The sequence below is a fragment of the Astatotilapia calliptera genome, chromosome 1 (genome assembly GCF_964374335.1).
Source record: "Astatotilapia calliptera chromosome 1, fAstCal68.1, whole genome shotgun sequence".
Lineage (NCBI taxonomy): Eukaryota > Metazoa > Chordata > Actinopteri > Cichliformes > Cichlidae > Astatotilapia > Astatotilapia calliptera.
Genome location: NC_137422.1, coordinates 904,550 through 923,507, shown reverse-complemented (window position 1 = coordinate 923,507; position 18,958 = coordinate 904,550). Strand labels below are relative to the sequence as shown.

General features: G+C 38.8%; 1 protein-coding gene across 1 annotated transcript; it reads left to right on the top strand.

Annotated features, from left to right (window-relative positions):
• The first annotated feature begins 467 nt into the window (after positions 1 to 467).
• asb7 (ankyrin repeat and SOCS box containing 7) lies at positions 468 to 13,510 on the top strand. The gene is made up of 5 exons (XM_026182485.2): positions 468 to 731; positions 1,409 to 1,505; positions 6,199 to 6,452; positions 8,453 to 9,058; positions 12,970 to 13,510. Exons 3-5 carry the CDS (start codon positions 6,212 to 6,214, stop codon positions 13,107 to 13,109), a joined length of 987 nt encoding a protein of 328 aa, XP_026038270.1. The 5' UTR covers positions 468 to 731; positions 1,409 to 1,505; positions 6,199 to 6,211; the 3' UTR covers positions 13,110 to 13,510.
• The last annotated feature ends 5,448 nt before the right edge of the window (positions 13,511 to 18,958 follow it).

Here is an 18,958-nt window from a genome sequence, read left to right as displayed (position 1 = left end):
AAACAAAAAAGTCTAATAAATGAAAACACAACTTTATATTGTTGTTGTTGTTTTTACATTGTGGGGAATATATAATAGTGAATATAATACTAGCACTTTATTTACTACAATGACCATGGATTTATATAATGTGTCTAGTTTCAGAAAGTTCATTCTGTCAAACTGGACGTTTTCTGTAGGAGAAAGGTTTCTTCATCCAAACCACTCCTTTAATCTCAGCTGACTGCAGAATAATGATGGAAACTAGCTCCACTGACTAACAATGGGCCGTGAGGTTAGTTTTATGATCATTAATCTGCAAATTGATTAATCAGAATAGCATCATCATATATGCACGTTTCCTTGCCTTTCTGATTTATTTTAAATTAATTGCATCCTAAAATACAGTTTCATACGTCTGCTTTGCAAATGGTAGTTCTTGACGTGCTTGGGGCTGTGGAAATTATACTTATATTGTGAAAGTCTGCAGACGGAAGTGTTATTGTTTTTGCTGATGGAGTCACGCTGGTGAAGCTCTTCGCAGACACTCTTTGATTAAGTCTTAGTGTTGAACAGTTAGATTATTCTTGTCATTACCTACAAAGACATGGATAAAAGTTTGACACTAGCTTCTTTGTTTGGTATTGTATTTGTGCTGAAAGTAACGGAATAATGCAGCTTTGACAACTTCAATCGTTCCGTATACCTGAAAGCTGATTGGCTCAGTTACACGTCGGTTCAGCGTCTGACAAGTAAGTCTTTGTTTTATAGAGCTGCTGTTTTGTCAATAAAGGCGTAGAATTCCTTTTAATATCCACACGCGCTGTGTTTGGGGGTTTATTTCTACCCAATTATAATAGTGTAAAAAGTCAAATGAAGCCAAATAAAATTAAAAACGAGCGAATGAGTTTGTTAGCTTTCTGGCTAACTAGCTTCAGCTAACCTTCTAAGAACGTACAGCCGTAGACCATGGGTTATTCTAAAAGGATCTACTGTCGTTACACTTTCTGGGGTGGTGGAAACGAGCTATCTTCACCGCCGAGCTTTTGTAAGTTATACTTGTGCGTGCTTTGTATTATTGGTCATGTTAGCAAATAAAGCCACGGTGATGTCTATTGTTTATCACAAACGAGTTAAACTAACGAGCCAAACTTTTAAGGTAATGACAGATAGTTACGTTTTCATTCATTTGCAAAGTTTTCCCAGGTTGGCTAAAAAATAGTGTAATTAGTAAGTTTACCTTTGGGTAGTGTATATGCATATCATTATTTTTTTGTATTTAACTCTCTGGTTGTTACTATTGTTTGGCTGTTGTGGTTTTCAGCAATAAATGGGGTGTATCCATAATCAATTGACTCTGTCCGTTAGCGTTCACAATACTCTTCATTGCCTCTAATCTCTTTTTGATGACTGTGTTTGTGTGCCACAGGGAAACAAATTCTCAGTTCTTCACAGTGTGCACCAGTACATCTGCAAAGCAGCTCTGATATGACTAAAAGAAGCCTATCTCTTCAGCTGGTCCAAAGGTACATTTTAATATCTAAAACATTAGCTTTTGTTTCTTTTCTTTTAACATCAACATAATTTCTCCCAACAAGGAAACCAAAAAAACTTGCTAGACCTCTTCATCAAGTAATGGTTAAGCCTTTGTTAGCTGAAGCAAAAAAGTGACTGTCTCTGAAATTCCACTGTTGTGCCTGAACATACGTCAAACATGTACATTTTCAGATAACTTCATTTATAATTACATTTTTGGGGGGAATATATACAACTTTTATAGTTTTGCCTCTATATTATTTAAATTCCAAGTTTTCTGCTTTTTATTCAGTAAGACTGAATTAAAGAAAATTAATAAATTATAGTTTTTACTCCTAAGTTCTGAATGTCGTGGAGTAAAGATTTGTTTGCTGCTTTATACATTATTTGTGCAATTCTGAGATCAACCAAATTTTCAAACTGTTAATAATTTAATAAAAAAATGATTTGATGGTCTTTTGAAGTGTAGCTCAGGTAGTAGAGCACCTGCTAATCAGAAGGTTGGTAGTTCAATCCTCGTCTCTCCAGTCTGCGTGCCAAATATCCTTGGGCAAGATGCATCCGTCAGTGAATGCGTGTAAATGTTAGATAGGAAGCTTAGATAGAAACAGTACAGTATGCTTGTGTGAATGAGGCAAGTTTTGTAAAGCATTTTGAGTGCTCAGAGTAGAAAAGCGCTATATAAGAACCAGTCCGTTTACCATCTATACTCCACCACTCTGGATTTTAAGTCAAATGTGTTCAAGTGCAGACTTTGAGCTTTAAGTCAGTGTTTTTTCAGAGTTTGGATTAACTGCTGAGAAATTTAGGGTGATGGAGGGGCTGGAGCCTATCCTAGCTGCAGTACAGTAAGAAGCGGCTTACACCCTTTTCTTGTAGTCCCCTGTTTTTAGCTGCTCAAAATTAACTGGACAGTTGACTCCAAAGCAGTTTCATTGCCAGATGGGGCTTGTTTCCTTGCTATGTCATCACAAATGAAGCAGATGCCTGAAGTTGACTCATAGAGCTGATTTTGTATTTGTAGTTTTGCATTTTTGAATAGAAGTCTCAGACAGATGGCAGTGCACACAAGGTACACCATCACTAGGCTGGGAAAAAAACCCACAATAAACCAGAGAGAGATGGTAAGAAATTTGGCAGTGGCCAGTGGCAGTGGTACATCCTTAAAAACATTTAGTGCACTAGCCAGCCAACACCGAAAGACCATAGCAGACAACTAATGTGCCAGAGTTATTTCTGTAACAACATTGTTCACAATATTTCATCAAAAACACTCTACATGTGTATCAGTGTCGACATCTAGAATTTGGAGACCCCATCAATGTACACTGTATCAATACACATCATCAGTGTTAATACAGAACAATTTGCAGACTACTCGTTACACTCAAGAACAAGAAGATCACATTCAACTTTGTCAGAATCAGCTGGAAAGAAGCTGTATTTTTAGACTCATAAAACAAAGATTAACTTTAACCAGAGCGATGGGGAAAGTATTGAGAAGCAGGAAAGCAGCTCAAGATCAGATGGGCTCCTTTCCCATTAGTACCTGCTCGGTTTGATTCACCACGACTCGAATTGGATTAACTGGTTTTCCATTATAATAGAGTACCACCTAATGTGCGTTTTCATTGTCATAGCAACGCGTCCAAGTGTCCTGTGACGTAATTAATATGCAACACAAACACTACAACAAAGGTGGGTGTCGAGGCAAGAATACACCTCCTGCTCAGTCTGTCGCTTTTCGGCAGACTCTGGGACCACGGCATTGTTTTTTCAGGCAGAGCGGTGTAGAGATTTTTGAAGGGGCGGGTACTGAAAGTTAAAAAGGGGCACATGGGACCAGGGTGAATAACAACAACCCGCATTCTTCAAAAATCTAATATGGATTCACATCATTTTATATCACTGTTATCAGGCGGGGACAAGGCAAAGCAAAGGTAGCCTATTTCTTACCCGATGGGTACAATGTTGCTGTTGAGGTGTTGCTGCTGCTCCTGATAGTACTGGAGGGCAGGGCTGTGTTGATCTGACACTGTAGACTAGAGCAGGGCGATATGGCCAAAAATATTTATCACGATATATATTTGAAAATTTACGATAACGATATAACTGACAATATAGTTGATGCAAGACAAAATACAACTCCACAACATTACTAGCGCAAAAAGACAACCTTCCATTTATTTTCACTTAAACAAGAAGCTGGTTTTTATGTACATTAAAGCTTTATAAAAATGTAACAGTGCAAATGCAAATTCCTTGCTGAAAGTTTAACCAAAAGGCATTTCCACTAGAAATGGGCTGACATATCCTGAGCATAACCATGTATAATATCCACTGAAGTTAAAAAGAGGTGCTTTGCAACATTAAACTGCAGTGTGCAGTACGTATTTTTCGGACCATGAGGTGCACGGGATTATAAGGCACATTAAGCGAAACAAAGCAGTCAGATAAATCAAACTTTATTAAACTCATTCTTCTTGCTTCCTCCACTTCTGTACCATTGATTCCTTAATGTTGAATTCTCTGGCAGCTGCTCTATTCCCATGTTGTTGCAGTATATTAATGACTAACCTCGTATTGTGGATGGATTATCTCAGTTGTTCTCCTGACTGAAGTTTGGTCCGTTTACAGCATCCTGCCATGCGATTGCATTTGTCTCTAACCATGAAGAACCTTCACGTTAACTTTTATAAGTGGAAAAGTGTTAGTGTTCGTCCTCCAGCTTCACTGTTTATGTTATGCTAACATAGCTGTGTCGCTAGCGATCACGTAGCACATCATTATATACCAGCTAGCCCAACTTCAGTAACCCTACAAACGTCACTGCTGTTTAGTTTCCTGTCTTCATTTATGTTGGAAGTGATAGCAGAGCTGTACGTTTGAATTTTTTCAGAAATCTCTCAGTCAGAACATGCTATATCATGCTTAGGTAACTAGCGAAACTAGCGAGCTAACTTCCGCTAGCTTCCTGCTAACTTCTAACTCCGTTAAATGTAATAACTTTTGTTTTCATGGATGCCTGGAAGTTAAACTTCATAGTTACACCTGGTAAAGCAGCAATGCTGATCGTTTTATTAAAGATGAAAGAATTTAGACAGTTTTTAACTCTCAGTGATGCTGCAGTGTTGTTTGACCTGAAGCATACGGAGTTTAGGACCCAGATTACTCCCAGATTTAAGAGCATCTTAGTCCGACAAATACGACAATAACAACGGCCGCTTGCATGTTCTGCAAAAAAATGTGCTTTGTCGTGTATCTGATGGACAAACACCAAACCAGTTCCACATCACGGAAGTTGCACCATTTTTACAAACCAATTCTGGTTCATCTGTTTCACTCAACAATCGGCCATGTGCGTATGAAAACAAAGGCACTGCGCATGCGCGTTTTACTCATATTCTATCGCGATATTTCATTTTCCTATCGTTGCCTAACATTATACCGGTATTACCGTGAACGGTATAATATGGCCCAGCCCTACTGTAGACATTTAAAAAGTCTGTAGGAGAGCTGGTAGCTGATTAAACAAGTGTTGTGAGATAATAATGAAATGCAAAGATTGGTGACAGCGCTTGGAACCATAAGGCAACAGATTACACGAGCTGTGGGAAATAAACCAGGCTCTGCCTCTGAATCACTCTTTGCCTCTCTTCCTCCTTGCATTGCCTCATCTCACCTATCCCTGTCCACTTGCTGTCCTTCTGAGAACAAGGCACAACTTGCAATTGCATTTAACTATCCACACTTAACAAATCCCATGATGCTTTGAGTATTTCTTCTTCATGTGTTAATAGACCTCTCTGCTTTGAGTCATACTTGTTATTAATCTCTTCCACAGCATGTCTTTTATCCTGTCTTCCTTCTATCTCCCTAACTGGTTACGGCAGATGCCCCGCCCCTCCCAGAGCCTGGTTCTGCCGGAGGGTTCTTCCTGTTAAAAAAAAAAGTTTTTCCTTCCGCACTCATGTTGCTGAAAAAAACATTTGATTCTGGAGGTTATTTAAACATATCATGAGATATAGATATTAGATTTTCCTCATCACTCAGCCCTCGATCAAATAATGAGCTTCCTCAATATTTGAGGAAGCTCATTATTAATGTTAACCCTTAAAAACTCCTGAACATCATTAGTACATCATTTCAGTATTATTTTGATTCCTATTCTTATGCTTAAAATGACTTAACATTTTGATTTTGATTTTTTTTTTAAGATATTTTTTTAATGCACCACCTGTGTGTGCTTGATTTGTGTTTTGTCAGCCATTTATGTCCATTCAAGTCTGTCAGATCTACAATGAACTGCTTAAACTGTAGATCTTTGTTGCACTGAGGCGGTAGGCAGACTTCATTCACATACTTGAAAAATGGCAAAAAATCATATTTTTCATGGTTGGATATTAACAGGGTTCCAAGTTGAGCTTCAGCATGCAACAAGAAGAAATGGGAGTGAGGCCAAAAAATTTTTGATCATGCAATTTATTGAAAACAACACTTAAACTGACACAGGCTCTTAGGCCACTTCTATCACCAAGTAATGCGTTACTACTTTTTCAATTTTAGTGTTGTCTTTTCAGATTAAAAGCCACGGCCATAAGTCTGAACTTAATTTCAGTCATGCTTAATGTACCATCTGAATCTGAATATATTTACTGATTTTTATTTATTTATTTTAAACAGAGCTTAGGTACAGATGAAAATTACCATTCCGAAATGTGACAGGATGTTGAACCACCACTGCAGAAGGAACCCTGAGCTTCATGAAGAGCTGCAGATCCAGGCTGCAGTGGCAGCAGGGGATGTATACACTGTTAGGAGAATGCTGGAGCAAGGATACTCGCCAAAGATCCGCGATGCCAATGGCTGGACACTGCTTCACTTCTCAGCAGCCAAGGGAAAAGAGAGATGTGTTCGAGTTTTCCTGGAGCATGGAGGTCAGACCCCCAACCCCACGACCTGAAAATGTTTTTGCTGTTAATGCTACAGGGCAGTGTGTTACTAAAAAGTGGGCATTTATTCAGCTATGTTAGGTGAAATTTGAAAAGAAGTCACTTCTATAGCATTCAGATAAATATCCCTTAAACACTTAAAAAATGTTTAAGTGTCCCAAATCCCAAAAGTTCATTCTTTTCATCTGGACTTATCGTTCTCAATGGGAGAAAAGTTTTTTCACTCACCCATGTCCAGATGAACAGAATCCACGTTTGGGATATTATTCATATGACTTAAGATTCATCCAGATACCATTTTGTCACCCCAGAATATGATTATTATCGTGCATCTTCTGTTAGAATCAGAAAAACCATGGACATACACTCTGGAGATGACGGGCTAGCGCATCCAAATCAGATGACTGATTTAAGATAACATAGCAGCAGTGAGTCTCATACACAGAGTCAAGGTGTGCCCCAATTCAGGCCCCGCATCCTTCAAAAAACTACCTGGTCTGCATAGGCCAGGTGCTTTAAAGGCCAGAAGTGCAAGGCTGTTAAATGGGTTGGGTTGCCTAGCAACCATGCTTTTTCAAATGTTAGAAGTTGGCTGGGCAGTGTATATTTTGTAATGGGTGATAGGTCATATATAGAACTTAAAAAAAATAAAACAATTGGAAAAAACATGGCAGAAAATGCTGAAAAAGAAACCCACCACACTAATAAAATAATTAGAAAAGTGTCCAACAAAACATCAGTTTTCTGCACAACTCCACTGCACACGCTCACTCTCTCAACCTTTGCATTCCTGGGGCTGCTGTGATGCAGTGCTTCGGATTAATGTAATGACTCTTAATATCACTGAAAAGCGCAGAGTTGCTGCTTTCAAGAGCGGTTGCCATTTTTCAGATTGCCCACATCATTCAAGAGTTGCAGTAGTTTAAAGAAACGTTGCCACCAGTGTAGCCCTAACCTGTTAGGGTTAAAGGGTTAAACCTTTCTAGCGGTCCTTTACAAAGAGAGAACAGTCTTTATATTCTCTCCTGTTCTCCTCTCCATCTCTCATCTGGCACCAGCGAGCTCTTTTTCCTCTTACACTGCTGAATTTGTCCTGGTGTATCATCGGGGTGGAGAGAACAATCTCACCAGTTCTCCCTCAAAGTTGGTTCCTCACTCTGTCCTAACTCGTGCATAAAATGGACTGTTATAATTGGTCAGAATTAGCCTGTGAAAATAAATCTTACCTTTTTATAAAGAAGGAGAACATTTATTTTCTTCATTTAATTATATATTTTTAAATTAATTAAAAATAAAACCTTGTTAGGAATTGTGCTGGGCTTGTCTGCATTACTGTTTGACTGAATATTGTTTAAGATGTGGCAATATCCAAATTGGCCAGCAGGGGTCACTGTGGAGATGGGTTTGATATTGTTTCAAAACCAGTACAATTCCAGCACAAATGCTTCAAATGTTTCAGTGTTTTACGAAGCTTCAGTTTGCCCATAACTAAACATTTAAATTGCTACATGAATAAGTCAGGTAAAACCCTGTTGCTACTTTTAAAAGTTGACTGTTTGGCCACTCCACTTAAGCCGTCTGCCATTGTCTTTGAAAGATTTCCCATTGCCACCACCGCGCTATGACAGAATCAGCTTTTTGGGCAGTGAGGTATTGGTTCAGCTACTAGTTAGCTAACATACACTAATGTAAACCTATTAGCTGCAACCCAACCAACATGTTCTCAAAACTTTAACTTTGAACACTTATTTTCTAAATGCAACTTCACAGACTGTTAAATCTGTCAGTTTCTGAGAGCAGGGCTTCGTGTTTCATGTCCACTTAAAGTATAACAGTCTAGCAGGAATGCACTGTAAATACGAATTGATGAAAAATTCTTTCTAGCAGATTATTCTTGGACTGTACTATCTTGGCTTATCATAAATCCTATAATATGAAGCGTCTGCTGCATTTAACTCTTCTTTTCTTTTCACTCGTCTGTACAGCTGACCCCACAGTGAAGGACTTTATTGGTGGCTTCACCGCACTTCACTATGCAGCAATGCATGGCAGAGCACGCATTGCCCGACTGATGCTGGAGTCAGAGTTTCGAAGTGACATTATAAATGCAAAAAGTAACGATGGCTGGACGCCGCTGCATGTGGCCGCCCACTATGGTCGAGACTCATTCGTGCGGCTGCTGCTCGAGTTCAAGGCCGAGGTAGACCCTCTGAGCGACAAAGGAACCACGCCACTACAGCTTGCCATAATCCGCGAGCGCTCCAGCTGTGTACGGATCCTCCTTGACCACAGCGCCAACATTGACATTCAAAATGGCTTCCTGCTACGCTATGCTGTCATCAAAGGCAATCACTCATACTGCCGCATGTTCCTGCAGAGGGGAGCGGACACTAATCTTGGACGCCTTGAAGATGGCCAAACTCCCTTACATTTGTCAGCTCTAAGGGATGATGTGTTGTGTGCCCAGATGCTCTACACGTATGGAGCAGATACCAATACTAGGAATTACGAGGGCCAGACTCCGGTGGCTGTGTCTGTCAGCATGTCAGGGATTAGCCGGCCTTGTCTGGATTTCCTGCAGAAGGTCACAAGTGAGTAACACACTCTTTGTCATATAAGTCCGGTGGCATTGTGAAGAATATGCCAATGTTGTGTTTGTTGCATAAAGGAGGAAAAAGTAAATATTCTTAACTATGAAAGAAAATTAGGGGTGAAGGAAAGAAAATTGCTACAACATAGTATTGCAATATTCTGCCTGTTTCATTTTGTGCAACAAATATAGATATAGCATTCAGTATCAATATTTGGGATACCAAAGTATTTCTTTATATCATTAAATAAAACAATGGGTTATCTCATGCAGCACCATCCTGAAGTTAGCTATGCAAACTTAGACTACCAGTCAAAAGTTTTAGAACACCCCAATTTTTCCAGTTATTGCAATTCAACTCATCCAGGTCCAATGAATAGCTTGCAATGGAACAAAAGTAAGTGGTGAACTGCCAGAGTTTTGGGTTGTTTGTTTGTTTTTCTTAAAGGAAAAAAAAAGGTAAGGTTGAAAACCGACTCGACAGCGTACAAAACATGTCAGCATGTTTTACACGACTAGATATGCAGATTTTGTTACTCCGGGTTTTTTCTTCTGAAGGCCCAAAATGACTATAGTACTGTGGTGAAATGGCTCATCAGTGTTGTCTATACATTAATCAACTGGCTCATGGCACGTGCATTTAATCTCTGATTTATCTCCTTTTTATGGTTGTGCTCTAGTCTTGAGATCATTCTGGGCTCTGGAGTTGTGTGTTTGGGGTCAGTATATTTCAGCAACTTTGTACAGTCTCTGCCTTTCCCTTTTTACATACGTACAAGGGGGTGGGGGTTAGAGCTGGGCGATAGAACGATAACGATATGTATCGCGATATAACTTTTACTCGATAGAGAAATTAAGCTATCGCGATAGACCTCGTTGCTCTTGTCCTCTAAAAAAAAAAAAAAAAAAAAAAAAGATCAGCCAATCCAAATTAAGTAGCGCAGAGCCGAACCAATCACAGCCGCAGCGTCACGTCGCGTGACTTGTTACGTACAGCACAAGTGCCAAGCCACACGTGTGTTTGTTTGGGAAGCAGCCAGCGGGTAATGGAGGAAATGAGCGTGACCGAAGAGAAAACAGATGATGGTTCCAACGCCGGAGAGATTGTCGAACGGAAGAGCCATAGAAGCTCCGTAGTGTGAAGGTATTTCGGCTATTTCAAGTCTGACAAAAAACAGAGTAGCGTGCACTGTAAATGTGCCGAAAGCAAGTCTGGAAATACAATAAACTGGTGCATGCGTCACACTGTGCGCCACGTTATTGTTTCGGTGAAATGAATTTCTACAATACTGTTAATTCTACTCTCTGCAGTGTTTAAATGCTTACATATACACACAGTTACTGTCCCTCCACACATACCACTTGGTTCTGCTTCTATGCCCCAGCTTTGTTTACTTTTTCCCACCGAGGCTTCTAGACTTCTGATTGGCCAACATTTCTGCACGGTTAGGAATCTAGCGCCACCTGCTGCTTTGGCATGTTCATAGCAGCGTTTTCCTTCATTTCTGCCTTTATGTGTGGACGGGATTATTTTTTAAAACGGAAACGGAAAATCTCCGTTTTCAAAAATACCCGTGTACGTGTGGACGTAGCCTCGGTCTCTGACTGGAAGCGCTAATTCGTCATTCGGCTTTTGTCAGACTAACGTAACTGTTAAAACTGTTTGAAAAGCTCAGCTATACAACAAGGAGAGATTGAGAATTTCCTTTTAGTGCTCAGTTTATTTGATATTGACAAAAGTTAGTCAGTTTTATCTGTTCTTCTGTAAAACAAACTAAGATTTATTTTTAGAATTAATATTTTGTTTCTAAGTGGAATTGACAGTTTAGTCTGTTTCGTTTGTTCTATTTTGAAACTTAAACGCTTTAGCGGCTGCCTTTTGTGTAGTTTGCAATATTTGCCTTTATCTATCTGAAAAAGTCTCATGTTCCTTAAGTACATCTACCCTGTTGAACTTATTATGGGAAATAAATATTTAAATAAAAACAAGCTGCTGATTATTTCACATTTTACTTGTGAGCAACGGCACATTTAAATCTTACAAATATAGTTATTTGGCTGATATCGTGATAGATATCGTTATCGCCTGAAATGAAAAAAACATATCGTGATATGAAAAAATCTCATATCGCCCAGCTCTAGTGGGGGTTACAGGAAAGGAGACACAAATTGTACTTAAATAATTTTAAGTAACAAATAAGTGATATTCAGAACAGTTTCATGAATTTTAAGTGGGTAGTGCATAATTTTATGGTAATTTTCCAGGAAAACCAACAATGTTTCCCCATCAGCTGATGTGATCAGTGCCATTTTATGCAATTAAAAATGTTTTTCTTCCCAAGCGTATCCAGACAATTTACAACATAACAGCACGCTACATGCACATCATACCACAAACATAGCTAAGTTTCTTACCGAAGCATGATCAGGAATCAGTAATTGTCAAGTCTGGACCACGTTTTGTTTTTTTTATTCAGAACTGCCTTTAGATTCAGCAAGGTTCCCAAAAATTCCTCAGTCATTGTTTCACCATACTGACACAATAGCATTACACAGTTTCTGCAGACTTGTCCTCTGCAAATCCTTCTATTCCACCACACCACAGAGGGCTGTTGGACTTGGTGAAAGAACCAATTTGAGGTTATTTAATATTTGAAAACATCCAACACTAGGGCTGTTCGATATAACGATATAAAAACGTCTGTCGTTTCATTTTAAGCTATCGTTTGTTTCGTGGTGTCGCAAAATAAACTGTTTACGGCAATATTTTTTCATGGTTCTTATGTCACTGTAGTGGCTGTATTCATTCCTTAAAGTTCTCTCTTTCTCTTATATTTAATAAAACCACACTACTGACAGACATGTTTTTACATGCTGTCGTTAGCAACAATTATGGTAAAAACCATCACGTGGCTCCACTGTCCGCTGGTTTGTTTTCCACATAAACCTTTCACAATAAAGCTTAAGAGCCCGTTGAGACTTTTCAAAATAAACTGAATCATGTGAATGAGTATGCAGAGTTTACAAATGAGAAGCAAAAAAGAGCCGTCAGGTGCTAAAAAAAATAAACCTTAGACTCAAACGTTAGAACAGGCTTCTCCCCGCAGCACGCCGTGTAATAAATACTCACAAAGAAACGGCGCCGTTACAACTTCTGTCTAAAAATGTATATTTTAATGCATCGGTTAAAACACTCGACTCCAGCTACATGACGCGCAGCTGGAAACACTTCATGCAAGACGAGCTGCCCGAGATTCACAGAATTTACAGCAAATGTTAAATGTTTGTGATTTATATCGTTATCGGACGATAGATGTCTTATATCGGGACATGAGGTTTTGGTCATATCGCACAGCCCTATCCAACACCAACAAGGTATTTTCACACCGAGAACTGCTAGCTTCTCTTTTTTAGGCCATTCTCTGTAAACCTGAGAGATGGTTGTGTGGCAGATGAACAACCATGCCATATCCAGTTATTTGAATGACCTTTCTTCCCTATTCTAACCCTTTGTTTGACTCAGTCGGCTGTTTTGACCGTGTGTGAGGGTTTTTTTTCTTTTGCAGAGTGTATTGATTTCCAGAAAAAGAAAATTTGATAATATTATTAATATTATGTTATGTGCACCTTCACCCTGATTGATTATCTAACTTTCCTCTCAATTTTATTGTTTTTATTTTATGCTTGGAATGCAGTAGGATGCAAACACTGCTGTGAGATAAAGTAGAATTAAAACTCGAAGTGTTGCACTAATGGGGGCATGTGAGCACTGTCACTGTATTAATTGTTAAATAACAAGACATCTACTCTTGCTAATAATTTTGCTCAGTTGATATTTCTTGCTCTGTTTCTGTCATGTTACTGGGAGTCAATGATAGTCATGTGTAGTCATTGTTTCTATTCTTCTTTCAGGACAACCTCGGACTCTACAAGATTTGTGTCGAATAAAAATCCGTCACTGTATTGGCCTTCAAAGCTTGAAATTCTTGGAGGATCTACCACTTGCAAAGGTTATGAAAGACTATTTAAAACACAAGTTTGACACTGTGTGAAGCAATAACACAAGAATAGGAGAGATGACAAATCTCTTAAGAGACTATGCAATCATCCTCATCTGAAAGGAAAGGTACAGAAACCAATTGTGAACTTGTTCACAGGGCTTTTTCTTCACCTAGTTCTCAGTGCATTAAAACATTTTCCCCACTTTTATTCAAACTTTTTACAATAAGAAAAGTTGCCCAAGAATGGAAATGGATACACCTCAAGTTTGTTTGTTTTTTGTGGTTTTGTAGAAAAGAGAAACCTCGTTTGACTGCAGAAAACATTCTTGCTGCACTTAGGATTTTTACTCTTCATTTTCTTTTTGTAAATGTGCATGATGCTATTCTCCATGGGTATACTCAAAGTGTATTGATTGTCATTTTGTTTCTCATTAAACCTTGTTTAAAACAAAGTGCTTCAATGATCATGATTATGATTTCAAAATGATAATAATGATTTCAAAAATGCTATGAATGCTAATTATAATTGTTAAAGAAGCAAACAACAAATTCTCCAGTGCGCTCCCTGATTTGTTTTACTGCACAATATTGAGCCTGAATCCAAAAGGCACTGCATTTACATTTCTGAATCACTCCTTACAACAGGCCTGTCTCAGCTGTATTCCTCACATTGATGAAAGGTGTGTTTGAAAGGAGTAAGAAAAGATATGGAGCTTTAGGTGGGCAGGAAATACAGATTCTGTGTTATAGCTAACAGCATCGTGTCAGTAGCCACCTGTAGAATACTACTATACAAACATGAAAACAAGTTGTAAATTATTCCAAACAATTAAACTTTCATACCAGCTAGTTTTTTGTTTGCTTGTCCAACCAGATTGAGGTTCATTTTAAAATAAATTGAAAGGTTTCAAGCTTCTACTGGATGCTGTGACAAAAGCAGCAAGAATATGTTTTTATTACATTTAGTGCAACATTGCTTTTTTTGTCATGGACAACAATAGACTATGCAGACATATTTTGACTTTATTATGACACAACAATATACCCAGTATAGACTTTTGCAACCGAGGTTAACGCTTGAAACTCTGTCACTTAAAAGGTGGGCTCTCAGTTTCTGTGCCATATGTAGTTATTGAGCGTGTTTCAAATGTGACATTCATAGCATTACTGGTTTGATCAATCTGTTCTAGTGACAACATCCTGTCATTCCAGCATAAGTCACAATTACATAACTGTTAATCATGGCTAGATTCAGACATCGTGTGTCTGGTAGAACAAGGTTACATTAAGATATTTGATGGCTTGTCAGAATTGGCAGTGTAACCACCTTTTCAAGTTGAGTTCTCTGCTGTTGTCATGTCTTTGTGTTGTCTGTATTTTATTCAGCAAATACAAAACTATCCTGCCCCACTCATTGCACACGAGCACTGAGAAAGGATGATCTCTGTTCTACATCGGGCAAAGTAAATATGCACAGACCAGCGTCTCAATCAGTGTAAATTAGAAGCAGGATTTATAAGACAAATGCTGTCTTTGTGATAAAACTCACAAGAGACCTACAAAGTCATAATCTGTTACTGTGACAGCATCCAGTTTTCTTTGTTACGTATTGACACCAATATGTAAAATTGAAATTGCCTAATTTAAAAAGAGCCGTGAGGCTGCTTATTTAAGCATGAGGTCAATCTTTCACATGTTAATGGGGAAAAGTTTTCATGGAAGCAAGAATAATAAAGTCCTGAATTAGTAACATGGATATACAATCACTAGAAGCTAAGATCAGTGTAAATATGTGACATGAACAAGAGATATTTTTTGGAGAATTTATTTAAACAATGATCTCTAAATGTATTTAAAGTTTGGAAAGTATTGTGATCTGTTTGTTGTGACTCATGTTTCTTTTGTGCAAATACATGAAACGTTTGGAATCAGTGTGTTTGATTTCTATTGCAGAAATGCTTTCTTAAAATTAAAAAACTTGCAGTTAAGTGTTCTGGGAGAGATACTGTGAATCTTTTTTTTTACTTATTACAAAATAAAATGCAGGATTTGGCGTTGAAACAGTGCAGCTAAGATTTTTCCTTTGTCTTGCATGGTGGAATTCTGTTTCCCAAAATGTTACATTTACAAATCAAGTCATCTGCAATGACGTCAGTATTATTTTCATATTTAAATTTTGCATGTTTGTCTTTTAGGAAAAATGCTGATTTTGAAACACCAGCTTTCTACAGGGGCTGGTCATAAAATTAGAATATCATCAAAAAGTTGATTTATTTCACCAATTCCATTCAAAAAGTGAAAGTTGTATAACGTGTACATTCGGTCCGCACAAGTGTTTATTTCTTTGTATTTTGATGATTATAACTGACAACTAATGAAAACTGCAAATTCAGTATCTCAGAAAATTAGAATATTGTGAAAAGGTTCAATATTGAATCAGCTAATTAACTCAAAACACTTGCAAAGGCCTTTAAATTGTCTCTCATTCTAGTTCTATAGCCTACACAATCATGGGGAAGACTGCTGTCCTGACTGTAGTCCAAAAGAAGGCAATTGACACCTTGCACACAGATGGCAAGACACAAAAGGTCGTTGCAAAATTGGCTGGCTGTTCACAGAGCTCTGTGTCCAAGCACATTAACAGAGACGTGAAGGGAAAGAAAAGATTTGGTAGAAAAAAGTGTGCAAGCAATAGGGATAACAGCACCCTGGAGAGGATTGTGAAAAAAACCCATTCAAAAATGTGGGGGAGATTCACAAAGAGTGGGCAGCAGCTGGGGTCAGTGCTTCAAGAACCACTACACACAGACGTATGCAAGGCGTGGGCAACCTGGGCTCACATGACAACTGAGCAGCGCCACAGACTGATCAGATCCATGCCACGCTGCATTGCTGCAGTAATTAAGGCAAAAGGAGCCCAACTAAGTACTGAGTGCTGTACATGCTCATGCTTTTCATGTTCATACTTGACAGTTGGCCAGGATGTATTGGTCTTAAATAATATTCTAATTTTCTGAGATACTGAATTTGCAGTTTGTGGTTTTCATTAGTTGTCAGTTATAATCATCAAAGTTGAAAGAAATAAACACTTGAAACATATCAGTCTGTGTGGACTGAATGTACACATTATACAACTTTCACTTTTTGAATGGAATTGGTAAAATAAACTAACTTTTTGATGATATTCTAATTTTATGACCAGCACCTGTATTTTAGGCTGCAAGTTGAAATGGATAGCTTTACCTGAATTTAAGTGGTATTTTATGTCTACCAACAGGCATCGAGTGGTTTCCACAGTAAAATACATTTTTTTATGCATAACTTGGACCACAACTTGAAAGATATTGTGCATGTAATGGGTTGCAAAGTCTCTCTTTGAAGACTCAGCAAGTGCATTTCCTTTCTCAGACATTTGCAAAACTGACAGTTTTAAGAATTGTAACCTTATATTGATCATGTTATTGACTGATCACACTTTTCTGCCTTTGTTGCTGCACAACTACATTTGCAGTGGATTGAAAAGGTATTCAGAGTCATTCCTTTTTAATAACACTCTTTACAGTTTCTCATTGAATTAAAAGACAGCATCATGCTATAGAGGTATCTCTGAGTTGCAGATGAAAACAGCAGGAAAGATGAAGTTAAAACAAGACACATTTCTAGAGAGACGTGACCTGAGCCTGACGTGATCATTGAATACATAAATCACTGATATAGGCAGAAATCATAGGGTAAACTTCCTACATCATCATTAGATTATCTTGCCCAAAATAAACAAACATACCCTCTGAAGATAACTTCAGTTAGTCTGGTTTGTACAAGTACTGTGCCTTCAAGAGTGTATTTTGGTGCACTTTGGTAGATAAGACAAAATAAAATAACTTTATTGTCATTGCACAGTCATACCTAGTACAATAGTACAACAAGATTGGAAACTGTCCTGCATCAGCACAACACAGTAACTCAATAGATAAAAAGAATGAGTGTATGTTTATTGCACATTGTTATCATTAAAAAAAAAATTAAAGAAAAGAAAAAAAGCCCAGGGAGGTCAGCTGTTAGCATTGATTAGGGCTATTGCCCTGTTGTAAAAGCTGTCCTTGAGTCTGTGCGCAACCTCAGCAGTCTGAATCTCCTGCCAGACGGAAGCAGCTTGTCCTGGGTGTGTGCCGTCCTGTAGGATGTTGTGTGCCGTCCTGTAGGATGTTGTGTGCCGTCCTGCAGGATGTTGTGTGCCGTCCTGTAGGATGTTGTGTGCCGTCCTGCAGGATGTTGTGTGCCGTCCTGTAGGATGTTGTGTGCCCTCTTGAGACAGCAGTTTTCCTTCCTGATGTCATCAAGTGCTGAGTACATTAGGAATTCTATGAAAGTCCTATATTACCTGAATTAAGAGACTTATGTAAGGCTGTTTTTATTTATGCATTTGGCAAAAAGTGTTGTAATATGATGGCCAAAAAAAAAACAAAAAAAACAACCTATTTTTTTCAATTTTGCTTGATCAATGCCCAACAGACACTTTATTAGTTAAATTTTTCTAGTAATGGGTTTGACCCTTTTTTTTTTTTTAAACCTTCGTTAACTCGTTCAGTCTGGGGCCCGTTCTTCGTACCTCGCCAAGTAAGTTAGCTGGATATGATTGTTGACGATTTCGCGTGATCCTGGATCGTTCGGTTCCCCGAAGCTCATACGGGACTTGCTGTCATAGCAACAGATCCGTAAGCGTAAACCTGCTCGGGAGCAGGTTTACTTTATGTAAACAGGATTAGATTGCAGCCACGCAGGTATGTCCGCTTCATTTATACGAAAGCAACAGCGATATTCCACCACTGTTTCACCATAAATACATATTATCAATGTAACTAAAGATAATGCAGTACTTGATCCTTTTATTGATTTCATACAGATACATACAGGTCATTTCCTAAAAAAAGGGAAATGTACTATTGGGCGATCGTGGCTCAAGAGTTGGGAGTTCGCCTTGTAATCAGAAGGTTGCCGGTTCGAGCCCCGGCTTGGACAGTCTCGGTCGTTGTGTCCTTGGGCAAGACACTTCACCTGTTGCCTACTGGTGGTGATCAGAGGGCCCGGTGGCGCCAGTGTCCGGCAGCCTTGCCTCTGTCAGTGCGCCCCAGGGTGGCTGTGGCTACAATGTGGACTCCGGTCTATTCGCACCAGAACCTCTCGCCATAAGAACAGTTTCTTCCCCTCTGCTGTCGGACACATGAACAATAAACGTACGACTGTCCCCGCCACTAACTCATGACCCTACGCTGTGTTCACTGCATGATTCCATGTTTTGGCACTGATCACCACCTCATGTATATATCTTTCTACGTAGCACTTTTATTTTTTCATGTCTATTTAAGCGCAATTTATGACAGCATGTTTGCACTGAAGCGCCGCAGCAATTTCCTAATGTTGTAAACCTGCTCAACATTTGGCAATAAAACCCTTTCTGATTCTGATTCTGATGTAGCTGCCATCACCAGTGTGTGAATGTCTGTGTGAATGACTGGATATGTAAAGCGCTTTGGGGTCCTTAGGGACTAGTAAAGTGCTATAAATACAGGCCATTTACCATATTAATCATTCTATTACATGTATGTGATTATTACAGATGTAATTCATATTTCAGAGTAGTAATTGTAAATTACTTCGTGTAATCAAGATGAGAGACCACGGCTATAAAAGTGAAGGTGGATTTGGGAAGCCTGTCGCAGCCATGTCCTGTCCGTATACGCGAGCCACCCATTGCGGAAGGTGCAAGATTGATAAGGAGAGTCCTCAGAATTCAGCGTATATTGCGGGACAGACAGGATCCTTTAGCTCAGCGCGACAGTGTGCTCATAGAGAGATATCGACTTTCCCGTGAGGGTATTATTTACTTAACCAACTTGTTG